Source organism: Vanacampus margaritifer, chromosome 1, assembly GCF_051991255.1.
Source record: "Vanacampus margaritifer isolate UIUO_Vmar chromosome 1, RoL_Vmar_1.0, whole genome shotgun sequence".
Classification (NCBI taxonomy): domain Eukaryota; kingdom Metazoa; phylum Chordata; class Actinopteri; order Syngnathiformes; family Syngnathidae; genus Vanacampus; species Vanacampus margaritifer.
The window spans coordinates 46,181,092-46,203,530 of record NC_135432.1 but is presented as its reverse complement, the minus strand read 5'-3'; the positions used below and the strand labels follow the sequence as shown (position 1 = coordinate 46,203,530).

At 42.0% G+C, this 22,439-nt stretch overlaps 1 protein-coding gene across 15 annotated transcripts in view; it reads right to left on the bottom strand.

The window, feature by feature from the left end:
- Positions 1-1,920: 1,920 nt before the first annotated feature.
- The window catches only part of ankrd6a (ankyrin repeat domain 6a), a 77,299-nt gene continuing 56,780 nt past the window's right edge, over positions 1,921-22,439 (bottom strand). For 10 of the 15 annotated variants that reach the window (XM_077581631.1, XM_077543828.1, XM_077545504.1 and 7 more), the window contains 7 exons: positions 14,897-15,007; positions 14,339-14,491; positions 14,212-14,268; positions 11,761-11,874; positions 9,682-9,961; positions 3,816-4,141; positions 1,921-3,389 (listed from right to left, as the gene is read on the bottom strand). In XM_077581631.1, coding sequence (XP_077437757.1) covers positions 3,204-3,389; positions 3,816-4,141; positions 9,682-9,961; positions 11,761-11,874; positions 14,212-14,268; positions 14,339-14,491; positions 14,897-15,007 — 1,227 coding nt within the window. In that variant the 3' untranslated portion in view covers positions 1,921-3,203. The remainder of the gene's footprint in view (positions 3,390-3,815; positions 4,142-9,681; positions 9,962-11,760; positions 11,875-14,211; positions 14,269-14,338; positions 14,492-14,896; positions 15,008-22,439) is intronic. The other 5 variants (XM_077584133.1, XM_077582466.1, XM_077583265.1 and 2 more) reach the window with 5 other exon arrangements.

The window sequence follows — 22,439 nt, the reverse complement described above, 5'->3', positions numbered from 1 at the left end:
AACTCCGTTCCCTCCGCTTTCCCCCACCTGCTCTTCACCTCACGTCTGGCCCCATGAACTTTTCCTGATCATCACTAGAAACATGGTCGCTGAGGGTGACCATGCGGCTTCTTCCTTTGAGCCCCGGACTTGACCCACCACGCGCGCCCAAACCACGCATTAAGCAAGGACTCGCCGTGAGCCCGAGGCGTCCCGCAGCGCCTACACCAACTGCCACGACCTCCACGCCGCGTGTGCATCACCGACCAGCAGCCAGAGACTCCCGGGCAGCATTCCAGCTGGACGTGCGCCAGCCAAGGACCTGCCACGGCTTCCACGCCGCGCGTGCACCTCGCCACCAACCGGAGACCTGGTGCAGCATTCCAGCATTCCAGCATTCAACCAAGGATCGCCGCTCGAGTCTCTCTCTCTCTCCCGTGCGACTGAACCATTCCGTAAGTTGCGCCTCCATTGCAATCTGACCATATACTACTGGTGCAACGCTTTTATTCAAACATAAAAGGATTGACAGGTCAAAACGCATCCATCTTTATCCCCCAGCTACCTTTTTCATTCCCTTTTTATCTTAGTAAGGTTTTCTTTTTCTTTTTGATTCACATTTTTATTCTGTTTCATTAATAGGTTAGGCTGTGACTGATATATGTGTGCTTACTAAATAAATTTGTTGTCTAGAAATTCTATTTCTGCCGAATCATTTGTGTTTACTGGGTGGATTAGTAATTCTCTTATGAAAGCAAAGAACTCCATGATTAACTAAAGTTGCAACTTCAGATTATGAATACTTGATAATAGGATTTGTATAGTTTATTTTGCTCCTACAAACAAGCAAAGTCAACATAGTACCCCGGAGGTTGCTGTAGAAATTACAACTCCCCTCAGTATTGTCTAAATTTCTCATAAGCCATTACGGCAATCTAAATAATCACTACATATATAGCATAAAGACATGAAATACAATAAACACTAAAACAACGGCAAGTCTCATGCTGAGTTGAAAGCCAAAGAATAAAATGCCTTTTAAGATGAGTTTTAAAAATGAATAGCGAGGGAAGAATGATGGTTCCTAGCTCCTTGCTCCTCAAAACATTGAAAACGACCCGGAAGTTGTTCTCACTCTGCCATATTAAGGAACGTATCAATTGTGTTAAACGCACAATCAGGTGCAAGGACCGAGCATCGAGGAGCTTACCGGCTAACTTAAAGGGACACTTGATTGATATGAAAGGTCCCAATGTAAAAATTATGTCACCACTAAAGTTCATCCCCTCCCCCCCTAAAAAAAAACTCAGTAATGATATAATGTGTTTTATATGACTACATTTTCACATTTTGGCTTTAGATAAGGCGCCAGGGGCCCAAGTCAACAGAGCAGGATGTACAAAGGTGTTGGAAAAATTGTATAATACACATGAATGAGCACTTTACTATTTGCTGCAATTGAAATGCTACACCCACACACACACCAGATGCATGTTTTTTTGTTTTGTTTTGTTTTTAATCATTGTGAATTTAGTACATTACAGCTTTTGTTCCGCCTTCTAAACTTGTGAATTTATGTGCAGAGGAAGGAGGTGGAGGCAGGAATTCCTTTGGTTCTGAGAGCATCCTCTTCCTCCTTTCTGCAGAAAGACAAACTGGTGGTCTTTGATTCCTGTATCACAGAGTTGCATCATTTGAGGAAGATTTAAATGTAACCTTGACAAAAGACCACTGGGACCAAACACCTAACCTCTTTTTTTTTTTAAATTGAAATTCAAGAAATTTTGTGCCATTCAGGCTTTGATTTCCTTAAGACAGGACAAATGTTTTACACTATGTACAAACTTAATTGGAATTGTCGTTTGTTAAATAACTTCTTGAAACTTTTCGTGTGCAATTCCCCTTGCCGTGTAAATGTATACATAAAAATACAAGTTGTGGCAGTGTATGAAAATACTCCTTTAAAATGAACTGTTGAGCTGACAATTTGCAATATTCAATGTCTGAAAATATTTCTGCAGGAAGGATTCATTTTGACAGAATTGCATAATTATTCACAGTGCAACGGTGACACAACATTTATATGAAGTAGGGTTACTTAACTATGAGTTATGTCCCAAACGGCACCTCATACTTAACTTGAAATTTTGCATCTTTAGCCTTCACAAGTTCATCAATATCAGGTGTCAAATCCTGAGTAACATTTTTCAGGATGTTATTCATGTGCTGATATCCAGTTGACAAAATTAGCAACAGTTATTATTATTGAAAAATTGCAGTAAATTTTTTCTATCTCTACGGACCAGATAACCCGCGGGGAGTAGTAAGTGTGACACCTCCGGTGTTACAAAACAAGTATAGCAAAAAATGAAAACATGCTATAGAAGCATTAGTAAGCTAAAATTCACATCTAACACAAACACCAAGACAATCCGGCCATGTTCCTGACACCACTCACTAGGCCTTTGAAAGGCACTGACTACACAACACCACACTACAACTGTTGTCGGGACTTGGCATGTACAGAATAAAATCAGTTGAATTATTTACATTATATTTTAATGTGTTTTGAGAGGGCTGGACTGTATTTCAGTTCATTACAATAGGAAATCGGAAAGTTCGATACCATGTACCAATACCACTACTACTTTTGATACATAAATTTTTCCCAAAAAATAATAACAGATCATTTTAAAGAAAGACCTATATATCCCAATACAGTATAAAATTTGCATGAAATTATTGGCAGTGTTCTATTCAACTAATTTCTAGTTTCTGGTCGGAAAACGGCCACAAGAGGGCAGCTGATACCTGTATCGGCTGCCATCGCTAGTACCAATGCCTTGCAATAATACGTTACCTGGTATCGGTACTCGCCCATTCCTAGTACAGAATATTGATTTGAAATACAAATACATTGAGTTATGAGCTTGGTTACAAAACAAATAAAACTCTCAAGTCTATGTACCACTGTATGGCTTTGTCCTTTGTGTTGAGTTTTCATGTTCTCCTTGTGTTTCTCTCTGTGATTCTCCCAGGGTATGTTTGCTTACTCCAACTATCCAAAAATTGTTTAATGAATACTACCAAGGTGTATCCCTCTCAACATAAGTTAATTGGGATAGGCACCAGAGAACCCTTAACAAGCTAAATACAATGAAAATGAACGAATGGTGTTGACACAAGGTTTTTTGTTATTTTATTTTTTTCAACTTTTTTTTCTTTCAGGTTTCTGCATTCTTGTCAGTTTTCAGCCCCTGGAGTTCCTTCTCTAAGACGTTGATGTGTTGTAGTAGCTCCTGTCTCTCCTGCCCCATTCTGAGCTTTGTCTGGTCCTCCACTTCACGGACCTTCCTTTCATACCATCGCTCCAAATGAACGGACACTGTCTCAAAGAATTGGTGAGTCACCTGGCAGGCAAGTAATAGCACAGTTGAAAGTTAGCATCTGATTGTGTGATGTCATCTCCTTTTAGAGCAACAAGAAAGCGGTAATGTTATACACTGAAACTGTTGCTTACTGTTACATATGTGGGGGAAAAAAATAATAATGACGATGATGACAATAATGATAATTTGACCATGTATTTGTTGATTTTCAAATGGTCTATAGATTGGCAACATATACTTCAACAGGTTTGATAAACCGTGTCATTTCTGGGCGGAAACCTATGATCAACTCACTTTATAAATTAGAACAATTGTTCGTAAATACAGAAAGTACTGTACAAATATTGTTGTGTATTTGTAAGCTACATATTTATGTTTGCTTTTTTGCTGACTAAACCATTTGGGTATATTCTTATAATGATGCTACTGTAGCTGGTAATCAATCACCTCAATAGCATGCAGGTGATTTTTTTCTGGAATTAATGTGGGCTCCGACTGAGGGTCAACAAAGAACTCCAGTGTCCTGGTGCAATCCGATTGCATCTGTGCACACTTGCAGTCACTCCTTAATTCTCCAATGTGTTTGTTTGTTACTTGATCTTGAACGGTGAAGGGGCCCTGGAGGCTTATGCTGGACTGGCGACTGCTGTTTGAGAAACTCAGGCCACACTCCTGCACTCCTGGAGTCTGGCAGCAGAGGTCATTAGAATCCACAAGGAATCCAAAACCATGTTGGTTCTGCATGTTGGAGAGGGCTTTTTGGTCATAGTAATCTGACAGGAGATTTAAGAGATGGGTGGGAACAAATAAACAAAAAAAATATTTACCCAAAACAATGACAGATGCATGTTTAAAAAGACTTCTGGTATTTTATGCCTGGTTAATTTAATTAATAAATAACGTGGCTAACTTCACTTTGACTTCACATTTTATTTATTCAACAATTTAACACTTCTTTAGTAGCATGAAAGAGTGAAACCTGTGGGGGCTTGCATGCAATTTAAAAAGCTGTGGATTAATTTAAAAATACAAATCTGAATTGAGAGTTACTTTGCCTCGGGAGTGCAAAGCGCTGGACTGGCCATCTGTCATCCAGGGCAGATGCCCAGTAGGCCAATGTCTATTTAATTATTAATCTCCTCCATTTTTTCCTAAGAGACTGCACCACAATTTAGAGGGAGCAGCCCATTAAAGGGATACTTGACTCATTGAGCCATTTTCAGCAGTAAAAAGAAAATATTTTGTCCAGAATGAATTTGATAACTTCATTATTTTTCTTGTACAATCAATACTTTTTTTTTTTTTTTTTTTGCTGTCGACCGAAGATGACATAACCTGTGCTGAGGAAGTAGGTATCGACCAATCATGGCTCAGTTTGCTGACCAAACCTAGAAAACAGGTGAGCCATGATTGGTCATTACCAACTTCCTCTGCACAGGAGATGTCATGTTCAGTCGACAGCAAGTGGAAAAAATAGTTGTTGTTTTTTAAGTATTAATTGTACAAGAAATATAATGACATTATCAAATTCCATCCATCTTCTACCGCTAATCCGAGGTCGGGTTGCGAGGGCAGCAGCTTTAGGGAGGATGCCCAGACTTCCCTCTCCCCAGCCACTTCAAACAGCTCCTCGGACGTGATCCCAAGGCGTTCCCGGGCCAGCGTATCCTGGGTCGTCCCCGGGGCCTCCCGTCGGTGGGACATGCCCGAAACACCTCTCCAGGGAGGCGTCCAGGAGGCATCCAAACCAGATGCCCGAGCCACCTCACCTGGCTCCTCACAACGCGGAGGAGTAGCGGCTTGACATTGAGTCCCTCCAGGATGACCGAGCTTCTCATCCTATCTCTAAGGGAGAGCCTGGACACCCTGAGACTCATTTCGCCCACTTGTATCCGGGATCTTGTTCTTTCGGCCATGACCCACAGCTCGTGACCATAGGTGAGGGTCGGAACGTAGATCAATTGGTAAATCGAGAGCGTCACCTTTTGGCTTAGCTCCTTCTTCACCACAACGGACAGATTCAGAGTCTGCATCACTGCAGACGCAGCACAAATAAGCCTGTCGATCTCCTGCGCCATCCTGCCCTCACTCGTGAATAAGATCCCAAGATACTTGAACTCCTCCACTTGGGGAAGGATCTCATCCCCGACCTGGAAATAGCACGCCACCCTTTTCCGACTGAGGAGGTCTCGGATTATGAGGTGCTAATCTTCATCCCAACCGCTTCACACTCGGTTGTGAACCGCTCCAGTGAGAATTCAAGATCACGGCTTGGTGAAGCCAACAGCGCCACATAATCTGCAAAAAGCAGAGATGCAATGCTGAGGCCAACAAACCGGACCCCCTCAACGCCTTGGCTGCGCCTAGAAATTCTGTCCATAAAAGTTATGAACAGAATCGGTGACAAAGGGCAGCCTTGGCGGAGTCCAACCCTCACTGGAAACAAATCCGATTTACTGCCGGCAATGCGGACCAAGCTCTGGCACCGGTCGCACAATCCGTATCAAGGGGCTCGGTACCCCGTACTCCCGAAGCACCCCCCACAGGACTCACCAAGGGACCCGGTCGAGCGTCTTCTCCAAATCCACAAAACACACGCACCCTCGAGGACCCTGCAGAGGGTGAAGAGCTGGTCCACTGTTCCACGGCCGCGATGAAAACCACACTGCTCCTCCTGAATCCGTGATTCGACATCGCAACAGACCCTTCTCTCCAGCATTTTTGAATAGACCTTACTAGGGAGGCTGAGGAGTATGATCCCTCTATAATTGGAAAACACCCTCCAGTCCCCCTTCTTAAAAAGGGGGACCACCACCCCGGTCTTCCAATCCAGAGGCACTGTCCCCGATGTTCATGCGATGTTGTAGAGGCGTGTCAACCACGACAGCCCACAACTTTCAGAGCCTTTAGGAACTCCGGGCGGATCTCATCCACCCCTGGGGCCCTGCCAACGAGGAACTTTCAAACCACCTCAGTGACTTCGAACCCTGAGATAGGAGAGCCCACTTCAGGGTCTCCAGACTCTGCTTCCTCAAAGAAACACGTGTCGGTGGAATTGAGGAGGACTTTGAAGTACTCTGCCCACCTACTCACGATGTCCCGAGTAGAGGTCAGCAGCACCCCATCTCCACTATACACAGTGTTGATGGTGCACTGCTTTCCCCTCCTGAGACGCCGAATGGTGGACCCGAATTTCCTCAAAGCCATCCGGAAGTCATTTTTCACTGAACTCCTCCCATGCCCATGAGTTTTTGCCTGAGTGACCACCGAAGCTGCGTTACGCTTGGCCAGCCGGTACCTGTCAGCTGCCTCCGGGGTCCCACAGGCCAAAAAGGCCCAATAGGACTCCTTCTTCACCTTGACAGTATCCCCTACCGCTGATATCTACCAGCGGGTTCGAGGATTGCCGCCACGACAGGAACCAACCACCTTACGGCCACAGCTCCGATCGGCCGCCTCGACAATGGAGGCGCGGAACATGGCCAATTCGGACACAATGTCCCCCGCTTCCCCCGGTACAAGGGAGAAGTCCTGCCGGAGGTGGGCGTTGAAACTCTTTCTGATAGGGGATTCCGCCAGACGTTCCCAGCAAACCCTCACAATACGTTTGGGTCTGCCAGTTCTGACCGGCATCTTCCCCCACCATCTGAGCCAACACACCACCAGGTGGTGATCAGTTGACAGCTCTGCCCCTCTCTTTACCTCAGTGTCCAAAACATGCGGCCGCAAGCCAGATGACATGACTACAAAGTCGATCATCAAACTGCGGCCTAGGGTGTCCTGGTTGCCAAGTGCACATATGGACACCCCTAGGTGTGAACATGGTCATGGTGTTTGTTATGCACAATCCGTGATGAGCACAGAAGTCCAATAACAAAACACCACCTGGCTTCTGATCGGGGGGGGGGGGAGGGGGCGTTCCTCCCAATCACCCCCCTTCAGGTCTCACTGTCATTGCCCATGTGACCGTTGAAGTCCCCCAGCAGAACGAGGGAGTTCCCAGAGGGTACGCTCTCCAACAACTTCAAAAAGGGTGGGTACTCTGAACTGCTGTTTGGTGCATATGCACAAACAACAGTCAGGACCCCCACCCACCCCCCTCCTCCACACACACACACACTCCAAGGTGGAGGGAGGCTCCCCTCTCGTCTACCGGGGTGAACCCCAACATACAGGCGCCAAGCCGGGGGGCAATAAGTATGCCCACACTGGGCCTCTCACCGTGGGCAACAAAAAAGTGGAAGAGAGTCCAACCCCTCTGGAGAGGACTGGTACCAGAGCCCAAGCTCTGTGTAGAGGCGAGTCTGACTATGTCTAGTCTGAACTTCTCGGCCTCACACACCAGCTAGGGGCTCCTTCCCCGCCAGAGAGGTGACATTCCATGTCCTAAGAGCCAGCTTCTGTCACCGGGGATCGGCCCGCCAAGGTCCCCGACCTTGGCTGCCGCCCAACCCACTACGCACCCGTCCCCTTTGGCCCCTTCCACAGCGGTGAGCCCATGGGAAGGGGGACCCTCGTTGCTTCATGGGTGTAGGCCCGGCCACCAGGCGCTCGCCAATGAGCCCCGCCTCCAGGCCTGGCTACAGAGGGAGGCCCCGGTGACAACGACAGTCCATTTATTTAACTCGTCATAGGGGTCTTTTGAGCCTTGCTTTATCTGCCCCCTCACCTAGGACCTTTTTGCCATTGGTGACCCTGCCATGGGTGACCCTGCCAGGGGCATAAAGCCCCAGACAACATAGCTCCTAGGATCATTGGGACACACAAACCCTTCCACCATGGTAAGGTGCCGGCTCACGAAGGGGAGGGTTATCAAATTCATTCTGTACAAATGAATGAATGATGCCGGCTCAATGAGTCAAGTATTCCTTTAATCGATTTACAATGTGGACAGCAAACAGAAGCAAGCAAGCCAGGGCTGGTAAGGAGTCGGGCCTGATGAAAGAAGAGACTCTAATCTTTCTTTTGGTAGGTTCCATGTTTTTATAGCAATAGAACACAATATTCTGTGGGCCTTGCAAAATCAGTTAAAATCCAGTAAAACAGCTGGGAGTGAAGGGGGTTGCTTCAGTGAAAATGGCTGGGAGGGAATGAGTTAATATTGTTCAACGTCACATTCTGTATAAATTATTGCCCATTCGGCATCCATTGCAGCCTGGTCATCCTGGAAGGAGGATTTCCACATTTGCGGTCCGTTCTCAAAGAGTTTTTTTTTTTTGTTTGTTTGTTTTTCCTTGCCCTCTTGTGGTCCGATCAGGAGATTTCGTTAACATTTGTCAACTGTGGGCATGTGAAGCCCTTTGAAACTCTTTTGTGATTAAGGGCTATATAAGTAAATTTGACATGACGTGACTTAAATCCTGTCTACCTCCAAAATTAGTCTCATCCCACATGTCAAGCAAGCTTCAGCTATAAGAGCTCAAGGCAATCATCGAGAGCTCAAACCATATCATCCAGGTATGGAGAAAACAGGAGAGGATTAGTTGGAACTGGTCTCTAAATGACTGGACCATCCTCCCTTTTTCTCTTGTTGAGGTAAGAGAGCAATCAGAAGAGCAGGCAGCTTTTGACAAGGGAGCTGTTTCCATCAACAATAACTTGCAAGTGGGAGAAGAGGATGGAGAGAATGGACATTAATAATGAGGATGAAGAGTTAGAAATTTAAGAAATATTATTAGAAGATATATTTGGTGAAGATGACGAGTTGAGAAGTTTAGGTCAACAAGTTACTATTGCTATATGGGGGTGGCAAACAACCATTTTGGGCCAATTTAAGTTAAGATGGTTCAGGTTGGGTACAGTAAAGGGTTAAAAATGAAGCCTTTCAAACATTATTTAATCTTGTTACCTGGCAGATTATGAAATATAGACACTTCAAGGATAAAAAAAAAAAATCAGATGGCATAAGAAAAGCCGCAGGGTGCATGTGGACCTCAGTTTCCATCTAGACTATGAATGTTCTGCCTTTCCTGAGCAGATCACACTGGAACAGTGAAGAACTCCTTTGAATGATTCACATTATGAATCTGGCCAGGTTATAAACGACAACGTCACTGCACATTTACAACAAGATATGGATGGATGGATAGAGCTTGTGCAGATTATACGCAGCCTTGCTATTCCAATTGAATTTTTTACATGACGCTTGTTCTGATTGGCAAAAGGAATATACCACACCAGTGAATCCGAATGGAATTCCATTCAGATTTGGTGTTTTGATTACGATTGAGGAGATTATATGGAGTATTTGCAGGGTCAGGAAATTGTCCTTCTGATCGAATTAATCCCCAAACTTCAAGTTACTCTTACTTACCAGGTGACCACTTTGCCTTTAGTTCAAAGTATTTCCCACTTCCAATCCGCTCCTGTTTGTCTCCTCCCAGACTGTGGGGAGCCTTATGTGGAAGAATGTTGACGTAAGTAGCCAGTGATGTGCTGCTATCTGCAGATATTACAGACAGCAAGGAAGTGGATTCCAGTTCCGTGTCCAACTGCTCCTCAGGTGAGGAGGGAAGCAGTTTATAGTGCTGGGATTCAACTGATATTGGAGTCTGGGCCATACACCACTTCTTCAGTTCACAATTCATTGCTTTCTGTTCGACACAAGGTAAATGTTATTTTACACAATCCATACAGAAAAAAGGCATAAAAATATACTACATAAGATAAATGGTATTTGCCATTTGTCCTTAGAGTTGTATTTATTAGGCTCAACTTATTTTGCATCAATAAATGCAATATGTTTAATTTGTTCATTCTAGCTTTTTCAATGCACTAAATCAAACGGGACAGGTTTTCTAAGTAAATTCATGTTTTTATTTGCAACTTATACCTGACTATATGCAGAAAATCAATCATGCTTGTTTGGCAAGAGATCATTAAATTAGATGCAGGTCTCCAGTAAACTGACGTCATCCCCTTTCCTGCTTATAGTTCTCAAGGGGATGAATGCATGGTATGCAAGCATTTACATATGCATACGCACTTTGGTCTGTGTGTGTGTGTGCGTGCGTGCGTGCATGTATTTCTGTGATACATAGGGCCGTATAAATTTAACCTGGGGAACAATGCCAGTGTTTCCCCCAGCATTTTATTGGCCTTGTGGCCCACCAGCCTTTTTTTGAATTTAAAGGGTCAATAACGTGAAAAATCAACTTCTAGCCACATGCTAATTCCTCACCAAAAACACAGCTGAACTGGTGTTTTCCTCCATTTGAACCTCTATGAGAAATTCTATGTCATTCTGCTCTCCAAGCACCAGCCCCTCCCAACCCGAGAAAACGAGCAGGTACTCAATCTGTGACGTCATCAATTGAGGACCCACCCCCGCACCACTTCTGCGGACTACACACACGCCCACTTTCTCTGAGATAAAAGAAGCCTTTAATCAGTAAACATTATGTCCAAGTGAATTCAAAGCAATCAATTATCCTTCACATTTGCAATGCCAAAGTGCAATGACAATAGGCAGTCTTAAATTCCCAGAAAGGTTCCACATGCTGCGGCTGAAGCTTGTGTAAACTACAAGTAAAAACTTTGTGGCCATTAAACCTATACAAACGAATGGTGTAGTGGTTAGCACGTTCAACCTGTAAGCAGAAGCTCCAGGGTTTGCGCCCCGCACAATGTTACCCCATTCTCTTTCAAATGTTTATTGAAGAATTGAACATCCATCCAATTTCCATATTCAAAGAAGACGCGGTTTTACTGCAAGGGGTTGCCGGTCTAGCCGCAGCCACTAGGAGGATTGCGCGTACACGGCGCTCTAGAGTATTGTGGGCAGCAGTCGGCTAGGACGAGAGGTGCGTGGCAGCCACATGGGGAGACGCGAGGTTTCACTGAACCGGGCGTTTTACTTTCATGTTCGAAAAATAGCCACCAAAATAACTTATATGTCATAAGAAATTACATCGCAGACGCCAAGGTGTTAATGATAAGATTTAATCATTACATGTCTATAGTTAACTGTTGAAGTGCTTAAAATTCAATGATACAATCCTTTAAGAAATAAATATCGATTATGAAATATAAATGTTGATTCTATAAAAAAAGAAGCAAACAATTGTTCATTCTTTATGTTGTCTTATTATTATTATTATTGATTAATAAAAACCCTTGCTTTATGTCCTTGGAATTAACCTGGCAAAAAAAATAAAAAATAGAAATTTGTTCCTCAAATGAAGTAATTGATTTGCAAAACTGCTCCGCAAAGGAAAAAAAAACAAATTCCTAGCCTTTTACGCACTGACTTCCCCCGTCAACAAACGATGAATAGTAATTGCTGGACTGGATGTTGGTTGGTCAGAATTATGTCCGGACCACTGGGCTCAGCAAGTTTTCTGGAGGAAACCCTAAATACAAAATCTGCTGTTTATTATATGTTGTTGTCTACCTGAGCAATCAGGGTTTCCTCTTTGCCTTGTGCAATCACTTCCTCAATTCTGTGTATCATGTTGTTCCTCTCTGATGCAGCCCTTTCTTGATTCAGCATATCCAACAATTTCATCTAGAACCAATCCATTGAAAAAAAAAGATTTTTGAAACGTATAAATGATTGCTTGAATGGGTATCAACGGAACAAGAACCACAGTCTTGCAAAATCTGGGCAATGTTCACAATGACCACAAAAATCTGTTGAATCATGTTATGTCACTTTTGAATAAGTAACAAAAAGATGGACATTCACCATAATATAAATATATAACAATAAGTTGTCACATGCAATAACTCCTTTAATGTATACATACTGTACATACAGTTGTGCATTTAACTTTAAATACCCTAGGGTTATCATAAACATATGAGCACAGCTTTATGTTGCGAAAACGCTGAATGACCATAAAATGTAAAGTGCTTTAACCCAGGGGTGTTAAACATACGGCCCGCAAAGGGTTTAATCCGGCCCGCAAATGGGGTTTAATCTGGGCCGCGAGACGATTTTGTAAAGTACAACAACAAAAAAAGAGTAATGTCAACCAATTAATCAGCTGGCCACAATCAAAGCATATCAATTCATAACTTCACAAGCAATCCTCAAATGAGCAATAAAACTTGTACACGGAATTGCTCTGGATGTCATTATTTTACATGTAACTCAACGTTACAGTTTATTTAAAAATAAAAACATAGACCACCATAAATCAAACATAAATGTGCTGAATAAAGCCCACATTCAACTCCACATATGACAAGGATGAATGTCCTTATAACTTCATTAACCACAATGCATTCTGTGAACAATATACAGGTTTATGCAAAATAGGTAGATATAACATGCCCAGAACTCATCCATTTGCATTTAGCTTATTTTTTTGGGGACAATATATTTACAGTTGCACCCTGCAATTTAGGGCTGGCCCGCAAATATCGAGAATTCTGCGTATAATTGATGGCAATTGTTTTTAAATTATACACCATGATTTTACCGATCCAGCCCACTTGGTAATATATTTTCCTTCACGTGGCCCCTGAGCTAATATGAGTTTGACACCTCTGCTTTAACCCATTAAGGCCGGGAGCGCATGACCGCGCTTCTACCGTAATGCTACGGTCAGACCGAACCGAAAATAATGCGACGCTACGGCGGTCTCATGCGTGTTTGTTCATGTGGTTCAATGGAATTTGTTTCGCTCAGCGCTGCAACAAAGAAAAAGGAGGCATTTCCGCTTCGGTAGGTGGTACTAACTTTAGGGTAGCATTGCTAGCTTGTTTCACACTTCGACAATTAAACAAACAAACTCACCAGATAAGCCGACCTCAACGCTTCTTTTTGGCTCGGTCCCGATACGCGTAGACCGCTGTGTCGTACAGCTCTAGGTGCATGCAAACCGCGCTGATTAAGCTATCCTTCATTGCTGTGCTACATTTTCTGCACACAGCCGCTTCCTGTGTTTTGTCTGCTGTCTGACGTGGACTATGTCGACACTGATTGGCTGTCGCTGACGCGATGGCGCCAAAAGTTAATTTCGGCCAACGCCGATGAAATGGGTGAAGTAGCAAAATGCTCGCCGGAAACGTCTCAAACGCTGCCGCCCAGCACGCCATTGTAGGTTGGAAGGTAAATATACCCACAGATGCGATACAGTTGTTTGTTGATTTAAAAAATATTTATATATATTGAAGGTTTATAATAATAAACTTAGGTTTGTGTGAATGCCACATGTGTTAGCTCTGAAATGATTTGGGAATTATGTTTCTATCTGCTTCAGGAGCTGAGATATCAATTATTTAGTAGGTATTGACAATATTGTTGAATTTCGAGGAAAACTTTAGGTTTCCGGGGGTGACTCAAAAGTCACCCATGGGTTTTAGAGGGATGTTTTGCCAGGCACTTTAGGCCTTAATGGGTTAAGGGCCTTGTAAGGTGGAAAAGCTGCAGCATTTACTATAAAATCCAAAATACTGTGGTGTGGCAATTGTTTTGATATTTTCAGAGGTTGGAGTTTATTTCTAATTTTCATAGTAAATGCCCGATGCTGGACTATAGGCCGAAATGGCACAGCATATTGTGGGTGTATGTTGCAGACTCTTTCTGCTCACTCATATTTCAAAGTAAAGGTACATAAGTTGTTTACTTGCCTAAGTAGACGGTTGTCTTTACTTATTTTAAATGAGGAGACTCAACAGAATAAGCTGCAATGAGTTAATGTCAGATTTAGTTTTAAGTAAGATATACAATTACATTTTACAGTGATTGTGACCTGGTCCAAAATGGCCTACAGACCTAGGTGCTCCGAACTATGGACCAGTAGCTGGGGTCCACTGCTTTAGTACATAGAACCTGAATTTAAATATTTCTGTAAGGTAGCATTCAGCTTCTGCAAAAAGAAAACAAAGCACTAGCCTCTTCATGCAAAATCCAGTTCCAAGTATTCATCCCTTCAAAATTGGACCAAAACATCTGTGTTGAATGATACAACACTGATTTAGTAATACAACAACATATACAGTATAAAAACATGTAAACAGACCTTGTGTTTGCTCTTGCGGTCCATTTTGTGCAGCCTGCTGTCAACCTGCTCATGCATGTTCAAGATGTGCAGTCTCAGCTCCTCTTGTGTGGCCTTCAGTTTCTCTTCTAGCTTTTTCATCTTGGGCCTGCAATGACAGCCACTTGCTGGTGCCTGTGGAGATCATAACTAGTAGTTAACAAAGCCCCAACCTGTCAATTCATCAGTGATGTTGTCCTTATAGACCATGGGCTCTATTTTCACGTTTCACGCTCAGTGTAAAAAAGGGCGCATTAAATTTTTTGTGATGGCGCAAAAGTAGCCTGCCCTGTTTTGGGCAGTGTTGCGCCTTTCTTGCTGTTCCAGTGGACAGAGTTGCCACAATTTCAATTTGCTGACGTAATGTCAACCACAGCATGTGCTCCGGACTGTCTTGATTTTAAGGCAATTTAGGGAGGTCACTATATGGCTGGGACTTGGGGAGTTGGACATCCCATAATGGCGCATAAAATACCAAAACAAAGAAAACGGACTTGGGGGATATTTGATAGTAACCTTATGCTGTTAAAAAAAACTAACCTGTCGAATGTTTCCATCTATGTCACGGTACAAAGTATAAAGCTGAAAAGTATTTTCATAGTGTGACCATAAATTGTCTCTAGGGATTGAATCCTTTTCCATGTGGAATTCCTGTAAAAAAAAATAAAAAAAATAAAACTTATTAAATAAATTAATAAAATAACAAAAATGTCCAGACTATATTCCCTTTTGAATTTTCTCCTTATTTATATGTTGAGATTAGAACGATCAAACAATTAACTCAACTTTATTTACTAAGCACTTTAAAATGATGACAGAGGGAAGACAACAGTGGTAAGAAAAGTTTACTTTCAGGGAAAAGTGTGAGTGAAAAAGATTGCGCGAAGGTACTGACGAAATACTGTAGTGTAAAACCTTGTGAATACTAGTCAATGGCAAGTAAAAGGGAACGGAGCCCAGTAATGTCCGTGTAAAGAGATAATGCTGGAGTCGTGTACGTACATAAATTCCGTGAGACGCTGACAAAAATGCCTTGTGTGAGTGTGTGAAGTGAATGGAAGTGTAGTATCGCTTGATACTTACTTCATATTAAACAAACAGGATTGTAAGTGACAACTCATTGAGGAAGCAAAGGCAAGAATTGCCCTGTTGGATAGAAGCTTGAGAATTACCACAGTGAGAAATTTATTGTCACCCTGTTTTTCAAACATATTAGTTCCTAGAACACCCTAGGTGTTGACAAACTACACACTAAAATACAAAAAAAAAAGAAAATATTGAAATTAAGGTTATGTTACACTTTTGCGCAACAAGGGCGTAATATTTAGGTTATATTTTAACTGTAAAGTGGTTATCATGGAGATCCAACGAGAAAAGAAGCAATCTTGTCGGCTCTAAGATTTGAAACAAAACACTAAATGATATCTTAAACCCATGGGTGGTATTGTGACCCGTTGTGAGCTTTTGTTGTTTTTGATTATGCTATTTTAAAATAAAATAACACCCATGGGTTGATTTTGGGGCTGCGCAATTACTGCGTGAGTTGGGTGGATAATTATGCTTAGATTATAATGCCACTCCTGAAATTGAATTGAGACACCGATGACAAAGACAATGTCTGACAAATTTTGATGGATAGATAAATGTGAAAAAATGCAGTTTGTGAATTAAATTGAACAATGGCAGTATTGGCTTTCCCAAAATAGTAGAAAGCCATTTGATTAGGCAGTTGATTGCTGATATGGTTACGACTTTAGTTTTGTTTAGAAAACATGAAGTAGAATTTAAGCCAGTATCATATATTGATTGTTTACAAGATGATTGATATGCATGGTGGCTTTATTATCTTTATTATAACTACAAATAACATTGGAAAAATGTATTACTTTAAACTTAGCTATATGGTTGCATACAAGATGTAGTATGATATATTTAGCTTTAAAATTGCCTGACTGTGAGTCTACTATGGGCAGACCTCAAAATTCTGCCCCTCCAAGACATGTAAACTACAGTCTTCTTTCGCAAATTAGGGCCCGAGCAGAAACGGCTACGAGGTTCCTATTGTATTTGGAATTATGCAGTTGCTTTTTTAAAAATCTTGCTGATGTTGATTTTTTGTAAAACCATGTAATAGAAAAATAGATGATGTTATCCCAGTGATACACGAGGCAACGCTGTAGTGCACCAATTAGAAAAATGAAAACCTTCTGTAAAAATTAAGGTGTTATTATTAATGAATTATATGTAGTGAAAGTTTAAGTAGATAGTAACTTTGAGTTGTGAGCCATGAATGTCTCAACAGGGGGATATGGTAAATATGGTAACAACATTTTACTACATATAATTTTGATGTTTTTATTTTTTTATGTTTGTAGAAGTTTAATTATATATGGTTTTGATGTTTCTATATTCTACAATTTCTGTTAGTGCGTATGGATTTTATTGAATTGAACAAAAGTAGGAAAATGTGATTACCAAGTACTGATGATTTTAAAATGAGTTGAAATTGTTCCAGCAAAACACCTTATGGACATTATTATTATGTCAATTATTGTGTAAATTTATCATGTCTATATGGCATACTAGTTATTTGAAATAACGAATGAAAGTAACTTTGTAAGTCACATTGTTAAGGAAAAAAAAGATGAACTAGAGCTGCGGGTCCTCGCAGCCCGGGCCACTTTGGGGTACTTGCACGTTGGGGTACGGGTACATTGGTGTACTGGCAAATTCAAGGCCAAATATCTTTAAAAATGGCATAATAGAGACATCGTGAGATGCTGTGACTATCGCGAGACCTGTAGCGAGACCGGGAATACCCAACATGGCGGCGCCCAGCTGCTAAGATAGAACTAGCTCTATTTTGCTAAACCAAATCTGAATTCAACCACCATATAACTTGGCTTCTCTCTTCTCTTTTTCATACGGCAGATTTGGAATACCACCCAGCGTGGAGGACCTCGAACGTTTCATTGACGGATACTTTTACAGCTGCGCGATAGAGGATGCTTCCCACGAGAAACTTTCCAAGAAGAGGAAAAATGACTCATTGACGGACACGGATGATCTAGTTACTACTCCTCGGTCAGTATGTTGGACTCTATAAACAAAAAACTAGATGTCCTCTGCCTCAGCCGCAAGGACGTCAAGGAATTAAAGGTGAGTTTGGAATTCGTCTGCCAACAGGTAAGTGACCTCCAACAAGATAATGCCGGATTACGTTCTTCACTCGCAGCCGTTTCAGCAGAGTTGGAGACTCTTAAAAAGGAGAATAAAACGCGAAAAGAAACAGTTTTGGATGTCCAATCCCGTAGCATGCAGGACAATTTAATATTCTCAGGTATATCCAAGAATACCTCTCACAATCCAGAGGCCGAGATAAAAAAAAATTATGACGACATCGTTAAAAATTCCTCAGTAAAAAATATCTCTTCTCACCGTGTACATCAGCTTGGAGCTCGTAGAGGCAACAAGCCCCGTCCTATTATCGCTAAGTTTGAGCATTTTAAACAGAAAGAATTTGTTAAAAGTAAAGGACGGGAGCTTAAAGGGACCTCTTTCGGGATGAATGACCAATTCCCAAGAGAGATGAATGAGCGGCGCAAGGTACTGTTTCCCATAATGAAACAGAATAGGCAGGAGGGTAAACTGACTACGATGGTCGTTGATAAGATATACATAGATGGCCAACTATTCCGGAACCCCAACTCCACTCCCTGGCTGTTCTAATTGCCATTGGTGGAACTGAACTTTGTTTGATTAGTAGATGTGATAGATATAACATGTATTTGGTTATAAAAACTAAAATATTACAATTTATTATGTGTAGGGTATATTATAAATATAATATTAATACATTACTATATCTAAAACATATTTAAACAAAAATCTCACTTAGGTCACCATTTACTAGTGTATTGTTATATGTTTAACCCCCCACCAATTTCCTTTACATCCACCTCCCTTTCACTGTCATATTTACTTACACGTCACCTTTCCAAAAGTTCATGGGGGCCAGACGTAAGGTGGAGTGAGGGTGGAGGAGTTGCAGGAACGAGAGATTCCTTGAGCAGTTCAGGGGGGAGAGAGTTCAGGAAAAGAGAGTTGCAGAAAAAGAGAGTCCTTGAGCAGTTCAGGGGGCAGAGAGTTCAGGAAAAGAGTTGCAGGAAAGAGCGTCAGGAAAAGAAGTTCCTTAGATAGTATTTGATAATTTGGGATCAGAATTGACAAACCAGATGCTTCATTTATCATTATGAACACATTTCAAACATTACCACGATCATAAAGTTATTGAATCCGCTCAGCTTACTAATTAGCTAAACTTAGGTGGCTACAGAAATTACACACATCCTTAATTTGAGATAGACATACAGGTTGTGTACAAAGATAAACAACAGGAGTTACTTGATGTCAGTCAAGTACATAGAGTCTGTGTATGTCCCAAATTATGTAGACTTCAGATTAATTTGGAGCGGCATGATTCTTGAGGATAATCGATAGTGACCGTTGGAGGGCACTGTTGTACCATACACCTTCCACGGGGCATTGTTTCCCAAGAAAAAACACATGGCTAATTCCTGTGGATAGGCCAGACCATAAAAGATGGTCTGGGGACTGCTTATCAGACAGGATTTCAGGTCTGTCTGAGCTGTGGTATGCGTTTCCTGGGGGTTATAAAATGAAGTCCAGTCCCTGCTGGAGGGAAACTCAAAGAGGCCTTTTGAACAGAAATTAAGCATTTCCTCTTTTTTGATGAAGGAAATATTAAAGGCAAAATTTAAGGCCCCGCCCCTGTCAATAAGTATATCAAAAAGTCAAGATTTTTTTCCGTAGTTGTTGTCCCAGGTCTTGAGATGATACATGCCAAGTTAGAAGTAAATCGGATGAAAACTGTTGGCAAATGGGCAGCGGTAGCTGCTCGAGCCCTAATAAATACATGACTAAGGCATGAAGATTATGGTCGGATAGTTTGGAGAATTGTAAAATAATTTGCCTATTGTTAATAATCTGTTAAGTAAAGCAGATGAAAGAAATTGATTTAAGTAACTGAGGAGCATGTTAAATGACGAGGAAGTGAAAATGTTTAATCAAATGCCAGACGACTCTGCCTCTGCAGGAAGGCCAAACTCCCATCAAGAGTTGTGACTGGGTTTTGATCAAAGGTCCAGCCCAAGGCGGTAAGGTCCTTGTAAGTGTTGTTGATGACCCCAAAGGCTTTGAAGATCGCTGAACGACCCTCCTGATTCACCCATCGCACGACACAACAGGTACCATTGACTAACAGCTTGTCTGGTTGCGGAACGAAGCCTGATCGAATCAAGGTCAAAGAAGGGGAAAACAAGCAGCTTGTCTAGCTGTGGAGAAAAGTCTGACCAAGTAAGTCAGTGAAGAGAATGGGAGCACATTCAGTCTTCTCCCCAACAAGGTTCCGCAAACGCTGTGAAGTCTAGGGCCTGTCCATTGTGCTGGAAGTGTCAGAAGGGATAAATCAAGGAGACATCGAGTCCCTTTCCTGAATTGAACGGAGGGTAAGATGCGATTGGACTCATTCTGGGCTTTTGTTTTTATTTTTGGGGCCATCTTGAGGGGAAGGAGAAACAGCTGGCTGAACTACTAACGCTGAATATTACATACAGAAGCACCATTGGACAAGATACACACTTAACTCTTTGACTGCCATGGACGTTAAAAGATGTCAAGTAAAAACCTACGGAGGGCCGCCAATGACGTTAAAAGACGTCATCCAATTTTTATTTTTTTGAAACGGGTGGAGGAAAGCCTTGGCCAGCTGCTGTGAAAGTTTCAAGCAGATCTAGTTAGCCTAATGACTATTTTTGGCCCCTAGATGGCAGCAATGACTCTCTTTTGACAAGATAGTACCACAGTTGCACACATTTGTAAATAGTTTGCGAAATTGTTTTGTCAAATTGTTACACTGTTGAATGGAAATAAACGTATTTTGCAACCAAAAAACACTTTTTCATTGTTGGTGATAGCGTTTTACAGAAGTAAAGCACTATATAGGTGTTTGTGGCATCATTCATGGACAAAAAGAAGTGTACAATTCCCTAGAGTGCATGAAATAACATCGTTTCACAAAAAGCTCTTTTTCTCCGCTTTTTGTTTCAAAACAGAGCATTTCGGTGAAACTAACCATTTTCTATTGTTGATTACTGAAGAACGGAATAAGGTAGAAACAAACTTTTTTTTCTGATGAAAGATGAGAGTTCACACATATTATCACATATTTAGTCTTTTATTAATTGCAAAGCATTTATCCAACATTGTGAATTTATTCAACAATGTGACCTCTGAACTCTGCAAGTTGGAGTAGACTGCAGTCACGAAACTTCATCACAAGACAGGAATTGTGCCCTCATCACTAAACAAGTGTCCAGAACATTTTTATGGTTAAGTAGCTTTTTGTGTTAAGGAATGTTTGAAATGTTTGCATATTTGCCTGTGTAGTGACTAATTTCTGTAAATGATTGTCACATTGCTGCTACGTATTTCCCCAAACCCCTCAGAGCAGTAATGTCCATGTGATAGGTCAACCCAATAAAAAGAGGAAGACAGAATGTGTCAGATTGTGAGCTGCACATTTGTGTTCATTCTCCTGGCCAGTAATAAGAATATATATTTCTTGTCTTCCTTCCGTGTCTGTTTATTAAATAATCTAGGTTGAAAGAACTTGACAGTTATCTTGTTGACGAGAGCGGCAGAGAACTTTTAGACACGCTGATGGGTGACATAAGAATGAGCATGAAAAATCGAGGACGTCATTGACAAGTTTAATGATCACTGCATGCCCAGCGTGAACGAGACTGAGCGATATTGTTTCTTTACAAGAAACCAGGACGCCAGTGAGAATATTACGTCACAGAGCTGAGAGTACTGGCTACAACCTGCAACTTTGGGACTCGTTCATCAGGGACAGGATTATGTGTGGAAGTAAAAACGCAACAATGAGAGAAAGACTGCTTTGGGAGAAAAACTTGACACTTGACATGTGCTTGCAGCTATGCAGAGCCACGGAGCTCTCTAAGCAAAACGTTAAAACATCATAGGACCGATGGTAGAAGAGGTGCATGCCGTGCAAAGAGCACAGTACCAAGGAAAAGGCGGCAACCTAGCGGAGTGTAAATTCTGCGGATAAACACATGAGTTAAGTAAACTGAAATGTCCAGCCTTTGGAAAGAAGTGTGCAATATGTGGCAAAAAGAACCATTTCCGTTTGGATCTTTCTTTTCTGTCTGGAAATTGGGAAGAGTGAACGGAGGTTTACAAGAGTATACTTATATCTTCTCGAGCTTTGCAATGGTGTTATTTTGCCTATAAACTCCATTACGACAGTTAAAAATGGCACAAAGTGCACTTGTCGTTTTGTCACTTAAGGCTAAAAGCTGTTTAAACAATGCTTGCAAGCTTTAAGGTGTGCAGTTACGCAAACACTTCAGCACTCCATTTGTCACCATTCAAATGACGGCTATGTTTGGTAACAATCTTTTTTTAACTTGATTTTCACGAATGTGCAAACGTAATGCGCACTTCGCTTATTACTGTTGCTCTCTTTAACTCTTTGACCGCCAAAAACGTTAAATAACGTTTAGTAAAATCCTACGGAGGAGCGCCAAAGACGTTTACTATGGTTTTTTTTTTGGGGGGGGGGTGGAGGAAAGCCTTGGCCATCTGTGCTGAAAGTATCAAGCAGATCTAGTTAGTATAATGACTATTTTTGGCCCCTAGATGGCAGCGATGACTCTCTTTGGACAAGATTGGGTAGGCGTCAGTAGAAGACATGAGGCGCAGCTAGAGTGTTGAGGGGAGAATGGCTGGGGAAGCGAAAATGGCGACCGGTTGCAAGCAGCTCACGCTTTAGCATTTTTTTCAAAGACGAAAAGCATCGACCAATGCTAAAGAACACATTGATGACGACGATGATGATGATGGTGACTCCGAGGTTGACGCCGAAGTTGGAAGCGTTGACGCGGCGGCTATAATCACGTCATAAAGCCTCACCGGCTAGCGATGCTAACGCCGGAAAACGCGGAGCACAACCGAGCACTTCTGCACAGGCGGACGT